General features: G+C 41.2%; 2 protein-coding genes across 4 annotated transcripts in view; one reads left to right on the top strand and one right to left on the bottom strand.

The window, feature by feature from the left end:
• LOC110529465 (5'-3' exoribonuclease 2) overlaps window positions 1-16,100 on the top strand; it is a 46,237-nt gene extending 30,137 nt beyond the window's left edge. For all 3 annotated transcript variants that reach the window (XM_021611647.2, XM_021611646.2, XM_021611648.2), the window contains 6 exons: window positions 97-165; window positions 3,770-3,904; window positions 5,062-5,192; window positions 10,251-10,314; window positions 12,574-12,730; window positions 15,762-16,100. In XM_021611647.2, the coding sequence (XP_021467322.2) occupies window positions 97-165; window positions 3,770-3,904; window positions 5,062-5,192; window positions 10,251-10,314; window positions 12,574-12,730; window positions 15,762-15,824 (619 nt within the window). In that variant the 3' untranslated portion in view covers window positions 15,825-16,100. The remainder of the gene's footprint in view (window positions 1-96; window positions 166-3,769; window positions 3,905-5,061; window positions 5,193-10,250; window positions 10,315-12,573; window positions 12,731-15,761) is intronic.
• An 828-nt stretch (window positions 16,101-16,928) lies between these two features.
• nkx2.1b (NK2 homeobox 1b) lies at window positions 16,929-19,232 on the bottom strand. The gene is made up of 2 exons (NM_001124224.1): window positions 18,751-19,232; window positions 16,929-18,573 (listed from the first exon to the last, which is right to left on the bottom strand). Exons 1-2 carry the CDS (start codon window positions 19,115-19,117, stop codon window positions 17,906-17,908), a joined length of 1,035 nt encoding a protein of 344 aa, NP_001117696.1. The 5' UTR covers window positions 19,118-19,232; the 3' UTR covers window positions 16,929-17,905.
• Window positions 19,233-21,919: the final 2,687 nt, after the last annotated feature.

The raw sequence follows: 21,919 nt of genomic DNA, 5'->3' as shown, positions 1-21,919 counted from the left end.
TTCCGATATAAACTAACACATTAATAATTCATCAAATCAATTGTAGCAAAAATGATGTTTTATAAATGTGTAAATTGTTCCTTTTTATCTTGGCAGGGTGAAATATAAGGACCCACAGTACGGAGAGACCTTTGTGTTCAAGGCTGTCATTCTTCCTGGAGCTAAGTAAGTTTTTTTTTATATATAGATATTTGAATACTTTGTTTTTATAATTAACATGTTCCCATTGCATCGGTGTTGTATATAATCTTACTGTGTGTATAACACCTGGTGTATATTCTCAGTGTTTTCCACAAACACATGTAGCCAACCAGGCTCCCCCCCAGGTTGACATTTTTGCCAAATGAGCTCTATTCTATTTTGGTGGCCGTCTAGTACATTCTAATGCTAGATTGTGTTTTCAGGCGGGGGAAAAATAGGATTTATAAATAAATAAAACTTTTAATCAATCAAATGTATTTATAAAGCCCTTTTTAGATCAGCAGAGGGCACAAAGGGCTATATAGAAACCCAGCCTAAAACCTCAATCAGCAAGCAACGCAAATGTGGAAACACAGTGGCTAGGAAAAACTCCCTAGGAAGGCAGGAACCTGGGAAGAAACCTAGAGAGGAACCAGGCTCTGAGGGGTGGCCAGTCCACTTCTGGCTGTGCCGGGTGGAGATTGAGAGTACATGGTCATTTAAGGACAGATTGTTCTTCAAGATGTTCAAACGTTCATAGATGACCAGCAGGGTCAAATAATAATCACAGTGGTTTTAGAGTGTACAACAGGTCAGTACATCAGGAGTAAATTTCAGTTGACTTTTCATAGCCGATCGTTCAGAGGTCGAGACAGCAGGTGTGGTAGGGAGAGAGAGAGCGGAAAACAGCAGGTCTGGGACAAGGTAGCACGTCCGGTGAACAGTTCAGGGTTCCTTAGCCGCAGGCAGAACTGGAGCAGCAGCACGACCAGTTGGACTGGGGACAGCAAGGAGTCATCAGGCCAGGTAGTCCTGAGGCATGATCCTAGGGCTCAGGTCCTCCGGGAGGGGAGGGGAGAGGGAGGGAGCATAATTAAATTCACACAGGAGAATTACACCAGATATAACAGACTGACCCTAGCCCCCCGGCACATAGACTGTTACAGCATAGATACTTGAGACTGGTTGGGTCGGGGGACTCTGTGGCCCCGTCCGAAAATACCCCCGGACAGGGCTAACCTGGCAGGATATTAGCCCACCCACTTTGTCCAAGCACAGCCCCTACACCACTAGAGGGATATCAACAAACCAACTTACTACCCTGAAGATCTCCACCGCCCAAGGGGCGCAAAAGTGTTTCATCAGCTGTTGTACAATATGATATAAAACACAAGAGAAAAAATATTTTGACTGCATTTGGGCCTTTAAAGAATCCTGTAGCAGTCTGCTGACTTCCACAGGCTTCAAGCTTCCTTTTGAGGAGTTTTCTCAGCCATCTGCAATACAGGCATGAATGAAGCAGGTGTTTGACCGGGGCTTTGCTACACAGAAAGCAGCAGTTGACTAGTCCGTTGTGAACACTTTGATTAAATCACTAGACATATGTCAATATCGTTGAATATACCATATAAGTATCATTGGCTTAAAACAATTCAAGCTGTTTTCTTTTAGCCTCACTCCTGTGCAAAATATGATATCTCTCCACTAGCCTACCTATTGTTCTTGCGGTGAGAATGATTCACCATATTCATTGAATGTTTTCATAATTTATTTGTAGATAATCTCCAAAAAGTCTACCAGTAAGCATATGAGGGAGCTAAGTGAATGGCTCTCTTACCGATGCAATTTGGTAGGCTACTGACGAGTCACTCACTTTAACGTCACTGTCTGGCAAGGCCTGATGGACTTCAAATAAAAACAATCTTTACTTGTCCTGATGTGATACCATGGACATACAGCGCATTTGGAAAGTGTTCAGATCACCTTCACTTTTTCCACATTTTGTTACATTACAGCCTTGTTCTAAAATGTATTCAATTGTTTTATTTGCTCATCAATCTACACACAATACCCCATAATGACAAGGCAACAACAGATTTTAGACATGTTTGCAAATGTATTAAAAATCTAAATTTCTGATTTCCTTGTTTGTTCACTGTTTGTTGAATTCATGTGTAATTCCAAACTTTGTTTACATTATATGTATGCACAATTTTATCTCCCTTCTGTGTGTCACAAAACATTCATGTAAGTATTCAGACCATTTAATCAGTACTACGTTGAAGCACCTTTAGCAGAGATTACAGCCTCGAGTCTTCTTGGGTATGAAGCTACAAGCTTGGCACACCTGTATTTGGGGAGTTTCTCCCATTCTTCTCTGCAGATCCTCTCAAGCTCTGTCAGGTTGGATGGGGTGCATCCGCTGCACAGCTATTCTCAGGTCTCTCCAGAGATGTTTGATCAGGTTCAAGTTCGGGCTCTGGCTGGGCCACTCAAGGACCATTCAGAGACTTGTCCCGACACCACTCCTGTGTTGCCTTGGCTGTGTGCTTAAGGTCGCTGTCCTGTTAGGTGAACCTTCACCCCAGTCTGAGGTCCTGAGCGCTCTGGAGGATTTCATCAAGGATCTCTCTGTACTTTGCTCCGTTCATCTTTCCCTCCATCCTGACTAGCCTCCCAGTCCCTGATGCTGAAAAACGTCCGCACAGCATGATGCTACCACCATGAGTCATGGTATTGGCCAGCTGATGCCTGGTTTCCTCCAGATGAGACGCTTGGCTTTCAGGCCAAAGAGTTTCATCTTTGTTTTATCAGACCAGGGAATCTTGTTTGTCATGGTCAGAGTCCTTTAGGTGCATTTTGGCAAACTCCTAGTGTGCTGTCATGTGCCTTTTTCAGAGGAGTGGCTTCCATCTGGCCACTACCATAAAATACCTGATTGGTGGAATGTTGCAGAGATGGTTGTCCTTCTGGAAGGTTCTCCCATCTCCACAGAGGAATTCTGGAGCTCTGTCAGATTGACCATCGGGTTCTTGATCACCTCCCTGACCAAGGCACTTCTCCCCCGATTGCACAGTTTGGCCGGGCAGCCAGCTCGAGGAAGAGTCTTGGTGGTTAGAAGTTTCTTCCATTCAAGAATGATGGAGGCCACCGTGTTCTTGGGGACCTTCAATGCTGCAGAAATGTTTTAGTACCCTTCCCCAGATCTGTGCCTCGACACAATCCTGTCTCGGAGCTCTATAGACAATTCCTTCGACCTCATGGCTTGGTTTTTGCTCTGACATGCACTGTCTACTATGGGGCCTTATATAGACAGGTGTGTGCATTTCCAAATCATGTCCAGTCAATTTAATTTACCACAGGTGAACCCCAAGTTGTAGAAACGTTTCAAGGATGATCAATGGAAACAGGATGCAACCAAGCTGATTTTTTTTATTTTTTTTTTGTCTCGTAGCAAAGGGTCTTGATACTTATGTAATACGTTATTTCTGTTTTTATTTTAAGTTAATGTGCTAACATTTATAAACCTATTTTCACTTTGTCATTATGGGGTATTGTATGTAGATTGAGGGGGGGAATTAATATAATACATTTTAGAATAAGGCTGTAACGTAACAAATTGTAGAAAAGGGGAAGGGGTCTGAATACTTTCCGAATGCACTGTATTTTCCCATGTGGGGTCTAAAATGTGTGTTGTCTTTATTTTTTGTTTGATCATGGAGCTCTGACATTGTATGGTGGTGTTTGTTTGTTACTGTTAATTTGTTTGAAAAATCTAAAAATTGTACTTACCACAATCTTTCCTCAGGATGCCTGAGAAGGTTCTGAAGCCTGGGGACTGGGAGAGAGGTAACCGTGGCAGGGGTAACTGGAGGCCCCAACTGGGTTTCAACTCCAACAGGCAGCAGGTCCACCTTGACCAGTCAGCCTTCAGGGCCCTGGGGTACGTGCACACCACTTCAAACTAGATAGCATTGACCGACCTTTATGATGTCCCTTCAACAGTCGCCATTAAATACCCACCTTTTGATTTATGCCATCTAGGCTCTTTTATTTTACTTAGTCAGATGTTCTCAGAAGGCTGAATTATCATTTAAATCTGCAGTCTAATTCAAACAATGTTCACCCCCACCATGCTTTTTTTGATGAACAGCTGAGGGATGTTTTAAACTATACAGTGTTCACTGTTACATTAACAAAGTAAATAGTTAAACCAAGTTCAAAGTTCATGGAAGTCTAAAAATGAATGTACCTATCCCGCATTGCCCCTTTAAGGAACCTGGGCAATTGAACATCTGGCTGATTCTGAACTTGTGTGTGCACGCACATACACACATACCGTTCAAAAGTTTGGGGTCACTTAGAAATGTCCTTGTTTTTGAAATAACATCAAATTGATCAGAAATACAGTGTAGACATTGTTAATGTTGTAATGGACTATTGTAGCTGGAAACGGCTGATTTTTCATGGAATATCTACATAGAAGTACAGAAGCCCATTATCAGCAACCTTCACACCTGTGTTCCAATGGCACGTTGTGTTAGCTAATCCAAGTTTATAATTTTAAAAGTTTAATTGATCATTAGAAAACCCTTTTGAAATTGTTAGCACAACTGAAAACTGTCGTGCTGATGAAAGAAGCAATAAACTGGCCTTCATTAGACTAGTTGAGTATCTGGAGCATCAGCATTTGTGGGTTCGATTACAGGCTCAAAATGGCTAGAAACAAAACTTTCTTCTGAAACTCGTCAGTCTGTGTAGCTGTGACAGGAAATGGTTAGTATTAGCAGTCATGTCTATAATATACTACATCTCAGTAGGAATGTTTTATGAAATGTGTTCTGTATGTGTAGGATTTCTGCCGTTAGCTGATGTTTAATGCCTCAGACTTGGTGTGTTCCTGAATCTAAAGTAGCCACCGTATTGGGTGCGCTTGGCGTGGCATCCGGACCCAAATGTCTTCCTCAATTAAGTACCCGGCCACAAGGGTTAGTAGTCAGCTATTTGGCTGGCAGCTGGCGCTTATAGAAGTGTATATGGAACAGCCGTTAACTGATGTTTAACGTCTGTGACTTACTCTGCGTGTTCTGTTGTTTTCAGTCACAGCATGAACAGACAGCAGCAGGGAGGTGGGCAGTACAGCAACGCTGCGCCCCCTGGCAACTACCACCAGGGGAGCTACAACAGGCCCCCCCACTGCGGCAGTGGTGGTCACCTCCCACCCTTCCAACGTAAGACCTACACCCACACAGGCAGGGCAGGCCTTGACAAACACACCTTTACTGCATTTCTGATCAACTAAAATATAGCCTTTACATTGTGTCAAGTAGTAACTCTCTCTCCATCTAAAATGGGCAGTAGAAAGGCTGTCAGACGGCCAGTAATCTCCGTTCCGATAAGGCCTTTTGTTTCATCATTCCTTACTTGCGGGAACATTTCGCTTCCTTTCTCCTTGGCTGAGATATCATACCTCTTCTGAAAAGACAAATAACTATATTATACAATTAAATGGCCCTTTGTTCAACACTGGGAAGTTAGAATGGAGAATGGAACCTACATATGGAGGGGGGACATTCTCTCTCTCTGTTTCCCTGCCCCTAATCAGAGGCTCCTGGTTGGGCCCTTGCCTCATGCTCCTCTGACAGCAGGTGTGTGTTACAAATAGCACCCTATTCCCTACATAGTGCACTACTTTTGACCTATATCGTGCCCGTAGAGCTCCAGTCCAAAGTAGTGCACTATATAGGGAATAGTTTGTCATTTGGGAAGCAGACTCGGTTCTCCAATTTGACTTTGATGTGCCAATTTGCAAATGGATGAATAATCTCATCTGTCTGCTGATAGCTTGTGGGGGAGTCGAGACTATTATGGTGGCACTTGATGCAAATAAGCCTTGGCTCCTTCGGATTGTGGCAGCCAGTGCCTCCCCTGGCCTATGCTGTTTATTCCTGATGGTAAACTTGCCAATTAGCAGCGTAGGACCGAACTTCATCCTCTCTTTTTCTATATGAGAGTTATTTTGATTAAGGCAATCAGGGTTAATACTCTGGCCCATCTGATTGTGGGCCTGTTTCTCTTCAAATTGTCACTTTACGTGACGGTGGGATTTTTTTATTCATGTTCTTCTAGTCCTCCTGAAGAGATGTAATTATTCCTACACTTCTGGCGGCTTGATATTAACATTTAGTTGATGTGAATTGTAACTGCTTAATTTCACCAACTACTGTACCTTTGACACTTTCCTTGAATAACCAGATGGCCTACACATTAAGTCAGTAAGAGCAATTTACATGAAATAATTGTAGAAATAATTGTAGTATTTATTCCCATGCCCATCCGTAATAAGAGAATCTAGCCATTTTGGTCAACTCATTTATGTACAGGTTTCATGATTATGAATTGTTATATTTAATGAGATTAATAACCACATTCCCTATGGAAAGTCTACACCCCCTTGAACTTTTCACATTTTGTTGTTACAAAGTGGGATTTATATAGATGTAATTGTCATTTTGGGGGGTCATTAATCTACACAAAATACACATGTCAAGTGAAAATATATTTTTATTTATTAAAAAATTATTAGTATTCACCCCCTTTTGTTTAGGCAAAACTAAGCTAGTTCAGAAGTAAAATCTGGCTTAACAAATCACAAGTTATGAATTCACTCTGTGTGAAATACTGGGGGTTGACATTATTTTTAATGACTACCCCCTTCCTCTTTCCCCATACATCTGTAAGGTTCCCCAGTCAAGTATTGAATTTCAAGCACAGATTCGTCTACAAAGACCAGGGAGCTTTTCAAAAGCCTCATAAAGAAACTGCTGTGATTGGTAGATGGGTAACAATAAATCAGACATTGAATATGTCTTTAAGCATGGAAATTATGCTGTCGCTGATGTATTAAACCACCCAGACAAATCAAAGATGCAGCCGTCCATCTGAACTGAGCTGCAGGACAGGAAGGAAATTGCTTAGGGATGTCACCATGAGACCATTAGGGATTTTATAAAAACAGCTACAGAGTTCATTGACTGTGACGGTAGAAAACTGAGGCTGGATTAACAACATTGCAGTGACTCCACATTAATGACTTCAATGAGAGTGTAGTGACTCCACAGTAATGACTTCAATGACAGTGTAGTGACTCCACAGTAATGACTTCAATGACAGTGTAGTGACTCCACAGTAATGACTTCAATGACAGCGTAGTGACTCCACAGTAATGACTTCAATGACAGCGTAGTGACTCCACAGTAATGACTTCAATGACAGCGTAGTGACTCCACAGTAATGACTTCAATGACAGCGTAGTGACTCCACAGTAATGACTTCAATGACAGCGTAGTGACTCCACAGTAATGACTTCAATGAGAGTGAAAAGAAGAGTGCAAATCTATAGAATAAAAATATACATCCAGCCACTAAAGTAATACTGCAAAAAAACATAGCTAAGTAATACACTTTTGGGCATAAATGCAAACCTCATGTTGGGGGGGGGGGGGGTTCAAAGACATCACTGAGTAACTTAACTGCATTTTCAAGCATAGTGGTGGCTGCATCATATTATGGGTATGCTTGACATCGGCAAAGACTAGTGAGTTTTTCAGGATGAAAAGAAATGGAGCTAAGCGCAGTCAAAATCCTAAAGGAAAACCTGCTTCAGTCTGTCTTACACCAGACACTGGGAGAGGAATTCACCTTTCGGCTAGACAATAACATACAACACAAAGCAAAATCTACGCTTGAGTTGCTTACCAAGAAGACAGTAAATGTTCCTGAGTTGCCAAGTTACGGTTTTGACTTAAATATGCTTAAATCTATGGCAAGACTTTAAAATTGCTGTCTAGCCATGATCACCAACATCTTGACAGAGCGTGAATAATTTTAAATTGAATAATTTAGCACAATACAGGTGAGACTTACCCAAGAAGACTCTGCCTAAGGTGTTTCTAACATGTATTGACTCTGGGGTGAATTCTTTTCTAATGAAGATATATTAGTGTTATTTTTCATTAGTCTTTCAAATATAGTAGAATTGTTATTCCACTTTGACAGAGTATGTTGTGTAGATCATTGACAAAATGTACAATTAAATCCATTTTAATCCCACTTTGTAACACAAAATGTGTAGAAATTCAAGTGCGGTGTAGACTTTCTATAGGCACTGTATACATGCAGACTTGGCATTATCGGTCCCAACAACACAATTAGCCTGACTAGTTATTGAGACCAGACTAGAAAACAACTCTAGGACGGTAGTGTGCTCGGAGTTCAAAGACATGCTTTTGTTGCTGTTAACTGTCTCTCTCTGAGAGGATCCACTAGGTTGTCAGTAATCACCCTGGTCCGGCTGGGTCCTTTGTGTTGGGTTGGGGGGGGCTCCTGTGTCCCTCCCGGTGTCCCCGTTTGCTGATTAGTGGTGCTAGCTGCTCTGGGAGACTGGGGGTGGTAATGAGATTGTCAAGTGCTTCTGGACACACTGGCCCTTCTGATAAAAGCCTTCTGGGAGGATCCCATTTGATTGGATGTGTGGTAGACTAGGGAGGGTTGAAACCAAAGTTAACTTCCCCTTTGACTGCACCTCTACCCCCATGTGGTGATGTGTCAACGCGCTGTCTCTGAAACATGCTGTGGGGTTTTGTTGTGCCTATTCAAAATGGCTGCTGTGTAATGACCCACCGGGGAGACACCGCTGGTCGCCATTTAGTCTTTTGACGTCCAGTCACATTGTATTTTTGTCGCACCGTTTAAAAGTTGCAGTTTAACGGTCTTATCCCATGGAATTCTATTTCCAAACATAAGTTCTAGACTTTTAACTTCACCAACTGTTTTACTATAGTAATGGAAGAACATGTGTATTGAGGGACATGTGAGTTGGTTTGAGCTAGTTGTAATCCCTTGGGTTAATACAGTGACTGTATATTGTACCGGGGGATTTTAGGTGTAATCCTTCATTGTCTTTTGTATCACATGGCCCTGGGCTCTAGAGTTTTAGATCATTGTTAATTAAGGAGATTGACAGGTGTGTAATTGTAATGTCCGCCGTTGAGTGACTGCCTGCTGGTCATCAGAGTAGGACAGAAGACACAGGCCAGAGTGGGTGGTCCTCAATAAGGTTGTGTTGGTCCAAGAGATTATTAACTGTCAAGATTTACTCATCTACAGATCCAACCTAATCACTTCGTCTGGACAAACAGTTATGCATTGTTGGTATGTTTCGGTTATACATAGAAAAAATAACTGTTTCTCAAGTGGCTGAAAATTATACATCTGAAAACCTTAGTTTGCTCAGTTATGTTGGCTTGTGGTCTACTTTATTCCACCGTAAATCAGACTGACCAACCAGTCTATATTCTCTCTTGGTCATCTCAGACCATGTTAAACTCTCTACATGTCATAACATTGAGCACTAGGTATTGTACCACCAGGCCAAACGTGTTTATTTCCCAGGGATCCCATCGCCTCTTATCAAATTTCTTTTAACACCAGCCTCCAATCCAGGTTTGTAAATGACTGGCTTTTCTTTGCTGAAGTTCTTTTCATCACACCCTTCACCCCGCCCCCTCTCCTCCTGTCTCACCCACTCACCAGGCCTGCCCCTATAAACAAACAAGTCCCAGGCTTGCAGCTGGTCATTGCCTTGGCAACAGCGGATCTAGAAGAAGCGGCTCTCAAAGGGGCTCGCTGCGCTAGAACCAGGGGTACTTGAGCCATCCACAATGCTGCCCACTGAATGCTTATTTCATTTTCCTGAAGGAAGGAATGCAAATGAAGCATTTTTTCTCTTTTCCACCCACCTCAAATCTTATTGTGATTTAGTGCTTCAATGGGCTTCATTTTATCTTTGGGATTGTTTTATCTCTTGGATCAGTTTTAAGATTGAAATTTATGGGTTTGATATTGAGGTTAAAGCTGAAATTAATTGGGTTAATTAACTTGTACATTTTGACATGCTGTTGCAGTGTTGTATACCAAATCTGAGTTTCCATATTGATTGGCAAACATTTCATGCAGCACTTTTAACTTTCACTCAAAGGAATTGTCTTATTATTATTTTTCAAATTAAGTGGTGTCCCATTTTGTCAATCTAACATTTACACTCTACTGAGACAAATCTCATAGCTGATTGTATCTATTTGTGTGTGTGTGTGTGTGGAAATTACACTGATGGCAACTCATCAGAACAAAATTCTTAGATAAATAAAGTATTGCTCTTTAAGAGTTGCGCTCGTTATGTTCACTTAGTGTGTTGGCGCCCTTTTTTGAAAGTCTCTTGTCGCCCACAGATTCTAGGCAGCAGGGTCTTCTAGGGACACCTCCCCCATACAACCCTCCGCAGCAATATCCAAGGTGAGTCTACGGCTTTGTCTGCTTTTTATACATAGGCATGTATTTACACGGTATTCCCTCATCCTGGGCCTACTAAGTTCATGACTGATGCAGTAGAATTTTATATAAACTTTATAAACCGATGTAGTAGTATTTTATTTTTTTTAAGGGGTGCTCGCTGCAGCATTTTAAGTTAACCTTGATACACATTAGTTTATTTACTACACATGAGGTTTAGCGTAATATGTGGTTAGTACAAACTGTTCCAGTGCTTTAGTGGGGGACCACTGAGTCCCACTAAATGTACAGGTAGATGAAACATCTTGCTTTATTAGTTGAGGCCACTGGGCTTCACCATGGGGGGGCTTATAGATGAATTAAGAATTTGGGAGCGCTAAACAAATTTCTCTTGAGGAGGTTTGGCCAACTTAATGAGGCATCACTAATACTGCTCTGGCAGTATCATTTCGGCGCCACAGTGTCCGCACAGACCCGTCATTGATTCTTTCTCCAGACCTCTTGAAGGACTAATCAGCTTCTTTGGTTCAACTGTTCAGGCCTTCCAGGTCTATTGTGGCTCTCTGTCACCTTAGGTCACTAGTTATTAGTGGTGAACTGAAAACTGTTTCTATAACTACTTATACCAGCTGGACTGAAATTACATGCATAAGGAACCTGTAGGAGGGATTACGGATTCCAGTGCACGACTAAGTCTGGCATTGGGGATGAATGTGACATGGTTCAATAATGAGGGATGGGCCCTTCTAGGACGGTTCCTTCTTCCTTCGACCATTGTAGTGAATAATATGAGACTTAATATGGTGGCTTGGCTTATGGATGGACACATTGCTGAGGCATTAGTCTTGGACTGGTGGTGTGGGCGTCACACACATGCAATGTGGCGTCCTCTTTTTAGGGATGAGTGCAATTCACGATTCAAGTCACATGTAAATGTCTGGTTTATTAGATACTTTGGCATACATTTAATATTCTCATACTTTTATTCATGTGAAATGGGTGGCCATTTTTTTCTTCTGAATTAAATCTCCAGGTCGATACTAATTAGCAGGGATGTTGCTAGGTCACCATGGTCAATTGAAAGCTGCATCAATAGAACTGGAAAAGGTTTGGGGTTTTTTTTTGCTCCTGATTAGGCGCTTTGACATATTTAGACTGAATAATGGGTAGGACTGGAGCAGGGAGGGCCTGAAGCCTAAATTGCCCAGCATGGCTAATGTGTTTGTAGCTGTCTATGAGACGCTAACATGCACACAAAACAATTGCGGATAGTGAGATTAATATAATAGTTTGACTTAAACGTTTACATGCTTTGCAATTTCCCTAATATTGTTCACAAGGACACATCTGAAATCAGGCTACGATGGGACTATGATAAATGCAAAAAAACGCAAACAATTAGTTTTGTGAAGCATAATCGGACATATAAAGTTTATATGAAAACTAAGTGCATGCTTTCAGTTTTCCGATCTCACTTCACTCATGCATAAGAGGGAAGCTTGCACTACCGGTGATGTCACATGCGCAAATCAAATACACCACTAGAACTCCTAATTTGAAAGATTACTCAGAAACCAGGTGTTTTAATTGGCATTTGCTTACTTCGAATATGACCATGCGCAGATTTAAAATAAGCAGATTAAGGCGTTAACATGACTGCCATACTCAACCTGCTGCCATCTATTTTAATATTGAGTTATTACTGTGCATGTAAACGTACTGAAAGGCTAAGGCACATACAGATGTCAGAATTTAGATATGAATCGGCACAATCTACTTATTCGGTTTGCTGGTGTCTTGGAGCTGATCATGCTAGTACAGGGCGTCAGGTAGCCTAGCAGTTAAGAACGTTGGGTCAGAAACCGGAAGGTTGCTGGTTCGAATCCCGAGCCAACTAGGTGAAAAAGCTGTGCCCTTTAGCAAGGCACTTAACCCTAATAACGGAATAAATGTAAACTGTGATAATGCCAATTTGAAAAATACATCTAAGAAGAGCAATGTACAATACGGCAAACTATGAAACTATTTTTTATTGTATTATATTATGATGAGTTGAACGGTTCATTGGCTAGCTGTTTTAATTTCTGGTTTGTCTAATTTACTTATAACATCTAAATTATTGCAAGTTAGTGGTGATTTCGTTTAGTCATCTTCTATGACAAGGCAGTTAAGAGTTGATTTGTGATGTAGACCCTACAGTCCAGAAACTAACAAATTAAACAAGTCATAAAGTCCAAAACAACAATGTTTGTACCCACACAGGCAGCAGTATGGTGGTGGTGGTGGTGGTGGGCATGGCTGGGACCGGTCGCCTCAGAGAGGAGGCCACGGAGGGGGGCAGGGCCAGGGCGGCTACCATCAGCAGCGTGGTCAGGACGACCACAGAGGAGACCGCAGAGGAGACCGTGGAGGACAACCGGTAACTACATTATTCAGCTGACTTTATTTAGGACTAACATATGACATCAATAATGAGGAAGACGTGACCTCAACGTCAATATACCTGTGTTTAGGGCTGGGCGATATGACGATTTATATCGTGTGACGATAGAAAAACATCTACACATGTCGTGTGGAAGGACATTTGCACCACAAACAAACATGGAGGATAGTGAACGTGGCACGGAGACAGGGAGCTCGTACCTAAAAGAGGGGTAACTTCAGTCGCATAGACGTGGTTTGGGTATCAAAAGTCTGACACGGACCAGAAAACCAACCTCCGCAAAATATGCCGCAACAAACTCGAACACCACTAACCTCTTTTACCACCTACGCAAGAATCATGTGAAACAATACGGAGAGTCTATGGATGAGACCTAGAAAAGTACAGTCAAGTGCTCAAAACAAACCCCCGACTCAAGACTTTAAGAGGCTTTTGCCCGCGGCACACCATATGGCAAAGAATCACGAAGATGGAAAGAGATAAGAGCTGCCGTTACAACTTACATCTGCAAAGACATGGCCCCAATTTACACGGTTGAGAAACGGGGGTTTTGTGAGTTGATACTAACACTCGACCCAAGGTACCAAATGCAAATACCTTTTATTTGTTAAGTATAATTCAAAATGTAAAAGAAATAGGCCTTTACATGTGGTCATTTTATATATACTATTTATTCATTGAATTTACAGGAAATGTGTATATCGTGAAATGTATCGTTATCTGGATATGAAATGACCTATTTCGGGATATGAGATTTTGGCCATATCGCCCAGCCCTACCTGTGTTCATTTGATCATGGAATAAAGCCTGCACAAAGTGACTTTTGCCTGTTTGAGTGCACTAACTCCTGTTTACCATGAATTAGGCCTTTTGTAACTTTTTCCTGGATAGTAACTATTATTGACGCCAACAATGTCCACCTTACAAGGAGCACGCCTCCAGAGCATTAGGAGCATGCCTCCAGGGCATTAGGAGCATGCCTCCAGGGCATTAGGAGCATGCCTCCAGAGCATTAGGAGCATGCCTCCAGAGCATTAGGAGCATGCCTCCAGAGCATTAGGAGCATGCCTCCAGAGCATTAGGAGCATGCCTCCAGAGCATTAGGAGCATGCCTCCAGGGCATTAGGAGCATGCCTCCAGGGCATTAGGAGCATGCCTCCAGGGCATTAGGAGCATGCCTCCAGAGCATTAGGAGCATGCCTCCAGGGCATTAGGAGCATGCCTCCAGGGCATTAGGAGCACTTACCTATACTATGCACATGTTTGTTTACTGATGTTTGTTTATGGCTTTAAGTCAGAACATTGTTTATGTGGATAGTGATCAGTTATTTTGCATGCGTATGATAGTGGCTTGCGAAAGTATTCACCCCCCCCTGGAATTTTTTTCTATTTTATTGCCTTAAAACCTGGAATTAAAATACTTTGTAGAGCCACCTTTTGCAGCAATTACAGCTGCAAGTCTCTTGGGGTATGTCTCTATAAGCTTGGCACATCTAGCCACTGGGATGTTTGCCTACTCTTCAAGGCAGAACTGTTCCAGGTCCTTCAAGTTGGATGGGTTCCGCTGGTGTACAGCAATCTTTAGGTCATAACACAGATTCTCAATTGGATTGGGATCTGGGCTTTGACTAGGCCATTCTAATACAGTTAATGTTTCCCCTTAAAACACTCAAGTGTTGCTTTAGCAGCATGCTTAGGGTCATTGTCCTGCTGGAAGGTGAACCTCTGTCCCAGTCTCAAATCTCTGGAAGACAGAAACAGGTTTCCCTCAATAATTTCCCTGTATTTAGTGCCTTCATCATTCCTTCAATTCTGACCAGTTACCCAGTCCCTGTCGGTAAAAAAACATCCCCACAGCATGATGCTGCCACCACCATGTTTCATGATGGTGTTCTCAGGATGATGAGGTGTTTGTTTTGTGCCAGATGTAGCGTTTTCCTTGATGGCCTAAAAGCTCAATTTTAGTCTCATTTGACCAGTGTGCCTTCCATATGTTTGGGGAGTCTCCCACATGCCTTTTGGCAAACACCAAACATGTTTGCTTATTTTTTTTTTCTTTAAGGGATGGCTTTTTTCTGGCCCACTCTTCTGTAAAGCCCAGCTCTGTGGGGTGTATGACTTAGTGGTCCTATGGACAGATACTCCAATCTCCGCTGTGGAGCTTTGCAGCTCCTTCAGGGTTATCTTTGGTCTCTTTGTTGCCTCTCTGATTAATGCCCTCCTTGCCTGGTCTGTGAGTTTTGGTGAGTGGCCCTCTCTTGGCAGGTTTGTTGTGGTGCCATATTCTTTCCATTTTTTAATAATGGATTTAATGGTGCTCCGTGGGATGTTCAAAGTCTCTGTTTTTTTATAACACAACCCTGATCTGTACTTCTCCACAACTCTGTCCCTGACCTGTTTGGAGAGCTCCTTGGTCTTCATAGTGCTGCTTGCTTGGTGGTGCCCCTTGCTTAGTGGTGTTGCAGACTCTGGGGCTTTCCAGAACGTGTGTGTGTGTGTGTGTGTGTGTGTGTGTGTGTGTGTGTGTGTGTGTGTAAATAATACTGAAATCATGTGACACTTAGATTGCACACAGGTGGACTTTATTTAACAAATTATGTGACTTCTGAAGGTAATTGTTTGCACCAGATCTTATTTAGGGGCTTCCTAGCGAAGGGGGTGAATACATACACACACCACTTTTCTGTAGATTTTTTTTGAAACAAGTTATTTTCTTCACTTCACCAATTTGGAAGTATTTTGTGTATGCCCATTAAATTAAATCCAAATAAAAATCTATTTAAATTACAGGTTGTAATGTAACAAAATAGGAAAAATGCCAAGGGGGGTGAATACTTTTGCAAGGCACTGTAAATGGCAGGGAGACAGAGGGTAACTACTAATTCAGCCTCTCAAAATATACATTAGAAGAAGATTAGTATGAAGCAAACTGTTGAAATGTTTGACATCTTTGATCTTCATACTCAAATTTCTGACTGATTTGGCCCTTGTTTTCTGTGTTTTACAGGGATACCACTCTGGACGGAATTACCACTTGCCACCCCCAGAAGGAAAATACAATTGGAGTTAAATTCAGACCTAGTAGTGCTGAAGGCGATTTTAATTTTTAATTTTTTCGAAATACACGTCTTTTTCAGGCTGTTGACTTGTAAGATGTTTTTGTTTTTAATTCTACCTAAAATGTTCTTCTATGTAATGCATTTTTAAGAATACCTGTAAAACTTGTGAAATACCAGTCAGTCAAGACAATTGTCATTGTCAGTTCATTTGGAAAGATTAGCTCCATATTTCAGTGTACAAGTTACTCTATTTTCTGAAATAAAACCAAATTCAACTTTTTGCATCACATCTTTGGTTTTTAGAATCACATTTCTGCTGATTTCTGTCAACCTCTAGCTTTTTTTTGTCAAGCATTCGTAGAAAAAATAATTCTAATTTGTTTGTGAACTTAAAATACCTAAATCATTAAGGAGTTAAACTCTGTGGATAATGGGTTTATTTAGGTTTTTATCAACTTAATTCTTTAGTCATTAATTTAGATCAGCGAACTCGACGGCAGTTGCATCAGGCCTTTGTTTTTGAGGCAAAATAATGTCATTAACCAATAGCATCCTATTTTATATCCTGTCTTGTTTCATTAAATCGTCACGGTCCATTTTCATAGGTAGATGAATGGCTGAATGGTATTTTAGCGGGCAGGTAGCACAATGTACTTTTTCGGCTTGCTGGCGTCTTGGTGCTGAAGCTGGGATCGTGCAGTACAGGGCAGCATGTAGTCTAGTGGTTAGAGCATTGGGCCAGTAACCGAAAAGGTTGCTTGTTTGAATCCCGAGCTAACAAGGTGAAAAAATCTGTTGTTAGCCTTTGAGCAAGGCACTAATCCTAATCGCTCCTGGGTCGCCGTTGATAATGGCAAACCCTGGCCTTCACCCCACTGTGAAGATGTCTCAGGGGGAGTTTGGATATGCAATTCACACATGCAATAATATACACTTGTACATGTGTGAAATAGGAAAAATTTAAGCACCCACCAAAATTATTATAATAATTTGTCTCAATTATGTGCCCATTCCTTTATTTAATTTGGGTCATATTATCAACTAGGCTAATTTAGCTTCACATTAATTAGCATTTTTGCTAGCCTGTATTTCAAAGTCACAAAGAACCCAGGAATAAAAAAAAATATATATATTTATTGGAAATGACAATCTGAAACAATTGAGTGCAGTTACAGTTGCTTGGAAATTCTAACCTTTCATCACCTGATAATATACCTTTTTCGCCCAAACATTAGCCTAACAGGTCCAATTTAATCTCCTGCAAGTAGTCTTGCGTTTTAGGACTTTATATCATGCTGTATAGACTAGGTGCTTAAATGTTTATCTCCACTTAACCATGATGGCTTGTAATGGCAGAAAATATTGGAATTTACATGTATTGAATCTGTTTTCTTTCAATAATTGTGTGGTGGTAATAAGAAAGAAACAACACAAATTGTAACATTGCTATAATGTAAAGTACAATATCATTTGAATAATTAAATTACATTAGATCTGTTTGAAATCATTGTGCTATACCTGTGAAATTCGATGCATTCCAGTCAATGTGCCTCATAATTATTCTATCAACATAAATAAGCAGTAATGCTTACATGCCAAGCGATATATTGTTAAAGTTTAACAGGAATGTGATTTGTATATATGTACGCTATGCAGCAGCAATCACATTTTGTAATTTACCAAAACAATTTTTTAACAAATATTTCGTTTAAAAACAAAAATCATAGTCACATGAAATATTTTTGTTAGCTATATACAGTTAAGGTTCATTCATCGAAATATTACAATACTTCGGACTGATACCCTCGTGTCCTTAAAGAATTGAATCGCAACAAATAACTTCACTCCCTTTTACACCCGAATAATACCGTTACGGAGTGCTTGGGAGTCTCATTTTTATCAAATACTCTTGATCAAAAGTATACACGCACGGCCGACTGTTAATTAATAATATGTGCACCATGCACCTCCCAAAATGTCAAGAAATTCTGGTGCTTCTGTTGTCCTCAATGTCATCAACGACCAATGTCTTTCCGGCTTAAAATCCACTTGACGTTATTGTCTCCCGAATTCAAATGTACATTTCTTCCTTCTACCAAGTTCTGCCATAAAGCAGGTTTGAACTGACCATGTTATTGGTGTACTCGATGAGAGCCGCTTCTGTCTGAGCCATGTTAATCTGGCTGTGTAAAATAGGGGGACTGGGGGACATTTCCTCCAGTTCTTCAGCAGTGGATAATGGATGATGCACCAGCTGATTCTGATGGTGATTGACCACCGCACTGCCCGAAGCTGTCATCGCTCCACTAGAGACGTTCTGCTGCTGCACCTGCTGATGCCCAGACGTCGGTGTGCTGGATCCGTTCTGACTGGGCTTACCATCCTTCACGAGAACCGGGACTGCCACACGCCTCGGTGACTGCTGTGGGCACACATTGCCATTCTCCTGTTGAATCTGCAGTGTGGCTTTGTCCTTCGCCTGGCGTTTCATTTTGTACCGGTGGTTCTGGAACCAAATCTTGACCTGTGTCGGTGACAGGTGGATCATGCTCGCTAGGTGTTCCCTCTCAGGTGCTGACAGGTATTTCTGCTGCTTAAACCGCCTCTCCAGCTCGTACACCTGGGCCTGAGAGAAGAGCACCCTTCGTTTTCTCCTGGGCGCTGAGTGTAGGGTCACCATGGACTTGGTGGCGTCCATCCCAGCAAGCGTCCCCATCCCGGCCATGTTCATCCCATTGGAAGCCCCCATGAATCTAGAAACTGCAATAGCGCACAGATATAGGCTGTTAAATAAATTCATATTAGATGCTGTCTAAATTAGGTGCTGTGCATCATGCACCATTACAATGTAGTTTCCATTATTATTATTTTTTATTGAAAACGAATTGTCTTTGGCATTTATTTGAAAAGAAACAAGACTGAGCTTTTTCAACTTACTTGTTGGATAGCGGGGTTCGGTGTTTGCGCTATACCATGCAGTTGCTGCTGCGCCGTTCCTCATGGTGTCTTGGTACGACGGGAGGTCTCCCATATTACCGATGCTGCCGTTGCAGTATCCACCCATGGCGCTGGAAAATTGGGAGACGCTGTGTGGCATGTGATAAGCGCTCGCCACCCCGTTGTTATGGCCCATGGAGTGCTGCTGCAGTCCCGGTTGAGACACCGAAGTCTGTCGATATGCTCCCAGCGGAGACGCGAGGCTCCCTGTACAGTCCATTCCTCCAAACTTTCTGTAGGTCTCCTCGATCGGGCTTAAAATATCTGTCACTGAGAAAGGAGTTGAGTGCTTTGGGCTCAAGGACATGGTTTAGCCCGCAGGTGAATATGGCTGAACGCGGAACAAGCCCGACTGTGGTGCTGTTGTCCCCTCACTGCTCACAGGACACCTACGTAATAGAGTACTTGTGGGTCCGTCTGAGATATCCAATTGATCGCCTTGGAGAAGGAGGGGAGCGTTGGACGCTCTTATCTTGTGTTTACTCTAGCCAGGCGCCAGGTTTACGACAAACACAAGGGGCGGAGCAACGAGCCAAACGATCCAACAATGGCCATTGACATTTTACCGGGGTAATTGAGGAAAATGCTACTTTTTAGTTCAGATCAGCAAGATGCCGTCTAGATGGTTTGAACTTTAAACGTCAACTTCACAAATACCTCGGATATGGACTTGATTTGAAACGTATTTTAAAAGTTTATTTGGTCTCAAGCTATAGTGTTGTTGAAGTTAGGTAAAACTGTTGCCATAGCCTAATGAAATGGCAACCTTTTTATTAACTCGAGAGCTCTTGGAGCAGACACGAGACGGAGAATCGGGCACAAAAATGAAGACACTTTAGTTCATCATCCAACCTGCCACATTCTGATCATTTTGCATTTTTATGTGTGTGATTTCTCATGTTGACAAATGGGTGCATCAGACCATATCGTTTTTATGAGCTGTTATGTATTTTTGCTTATTCTTTACTACATTTCATTCAGACAATACAGTGGATTAATATGTTTAAATATGTAGATGTGAAGAAATAAAAACAGCCTTCATGTGTTTTCCAGTGACATTGTGTTCACTGCGGTTAACGAGTCACTCATTGGAAGACGGACAAATTCCACTTGTTGACTTGTATTCCAGTCATCCTTGTACTTTTATAATTAGCCTCCATTTAATTTTGGACAGCTCGCGGGTAGAATAGAATTTATAGCACAATATCCTCATAGAACGCAAAAAATGCCAGCGATTCAATGCAAACCAATCCAGTCTTGATGTGAACAAGATTCATCTAAGACAATTAAATGCGTATTAAGGCCTTATATTTTCTAAAACAAAAATGATGGATCACCAGTAGCATGCTAATGTTGTTAATAACTCATTGTCATTTAGACTTTGATCTATAATGGTAATTTTATCTCAGGTAGACGATTTCGAGTTCACGTGCTTTAACTCATCGAACGCTTCAGAGGTAGGCTATGCGAGTAGGCTAATCTGAACATTTGAAAGGGGTCAAATGTAATGGTGATTTCGTGACTTTCAAGTCACTCACTATTAAACTGCCTAATTCTTTTTTTTTACCAGGAATGTCTTTGGTGCAGGCTATTGACTTAATAACAGGTGAATTTAGTTCAGTTAAATACAATGTCTGTTATCTTCACCTAATGTTCTCTTTTGTCAATCTTTATAAAAGTGAAGTAAAACTTAATAGATCATTTCTAAATTCTGTGCACATAGAGGTGAAGTCCCTGTAGCAGAAAGAGATTGCAAGGCCGTAGAATGGTTAAGTGCTGAAGAACAGTCACGTTTGCTAGATACTGACTGGCCTATTGAAACGTTCTCTTGTTTACTCTTTACTCATGGTTTCAGTTTTGTTAATTTTCCAATTAAAAAACGTTCTTAAATGTCCTCTTCTCTGTCTTGTCGAATGCAGACCTATTCTGTATAGCATATTGTTCTATTATTGTTCCCTTGTTGGCTATAAGCCCAGAGTATTTCATTTCGATAACATTGTTCCTAATTTTGCTCAGGCCTGCGTCAAGGTTTGCCTCGCACAATTGTAGCATACATTTCATTAAAATGTACAGATTGGATAAATTCTTCTACTTTTCATGTGTAGGCTATGCACCCGTTGTATCATAGTTAATAATAAACCAATTGTGCTGTGATGGCTACCAGAAGTAGCCTTATTACCGCAGATACTCATCACCGTGCAGTGTGTTTCTGTATGCAAATAACCAAGCCTCTCAACCTCGTGGACCTTTCAGGCAGAGGGTATGGCTAGGGACCACCACACTACTAATTTTGCTCACTACTTTCATTCCAACGTACGCGCTCCTATTATCATGGCTCCATAGACAACGAAAAAAACGAATGACTTCGGTATTTACATTAAAACGTGCATTGATAGCTATCAATACATATGCCTATTCACACAATATTATTCGAATAGACTATCGCATGTGCTGGTTTACAGCAGGTGAAAATGATATTTTCAGCTCGGGTCCATTGCATTGGAGGTAAATTGTTTTTGTCTTAATCATGTTTCTATGACTGGTAACTTTTTATCATGAATACCTGATCAATATGAATGAAGCCGGTCAAATTAGACTGCAATTATTATGATAGATTGGTGTTCCGTAACCTAATCGTTTGTGTAGCAATTATTAATAGAAACCGATAGAACATTGAGCTGATTATGGTGTAGCAAATTGGCTATATTCTTGACATAATGTAATATCATCCTATGAAGCAAACCGCTTAAACCCAAAATAGGTCAACATTGTATAGAAAGGTATTATTACATAATCGTTTACAACAATATAGCCCATAGACTACCTATGGCCGATATAGGCCTATTACTTTCCTAGACATTTCAAATGATTAAACAATCCAAAAACTGTTTTAGGTAATTGTGTAAATACTAGTTATAGGCCAAAACAGTAAACTCAATTTCACCTTTGATTAGATGCAGCGACACTGGATGTAAATAGTCTGTTTCATCATAACTAATATAGCACAAAATACAACAGACATTTTGATTGGGAAAGAAAATAAGAGACACTCTAGCACTAAGCAGAACAATGACCCCCCCCCCCAAAAAAAAGAAAATCATAGGCCTTT

Source organism: Oncorhynchus mykiss, chromosome 8 (genome assembly GCF_013265735.2).
Source record: "Oncorhynchus mykiss isolate Arlee chromosome 8, USDA_OmykA_1.1, whole genome shotgun sequence".
In the NCBI taxonomy this organism is placed as follows: domain Eukaryota; kingdom Metazoa; phylum Chordata; class Actinopteri; order Salmoniformes; family Salmonidae; genus Oncorhynchus; species Oncorhynchus mykiss.
Note: the sequence above shows the minus strand (reverse complement) of the source record. Positions and strands in the feature narration are given on the sequence as shown.

Coding starts and splice junctions, on each gene's coding strand:
- nkx2.1b (NM_001124224.1), bottom strand. CDS start 19,117: ATGTCCTTGAGCCCAAAGCACTCAACTCCTTTCTCAGTGACAGATATT. Junction 18,574..18,750: donor CGAACCCCGCTATCCAACAA/GTAAGTTGAAAA, acceptor GCGCTATTGCAG/TTTCTAGATTCATGGGGGCT.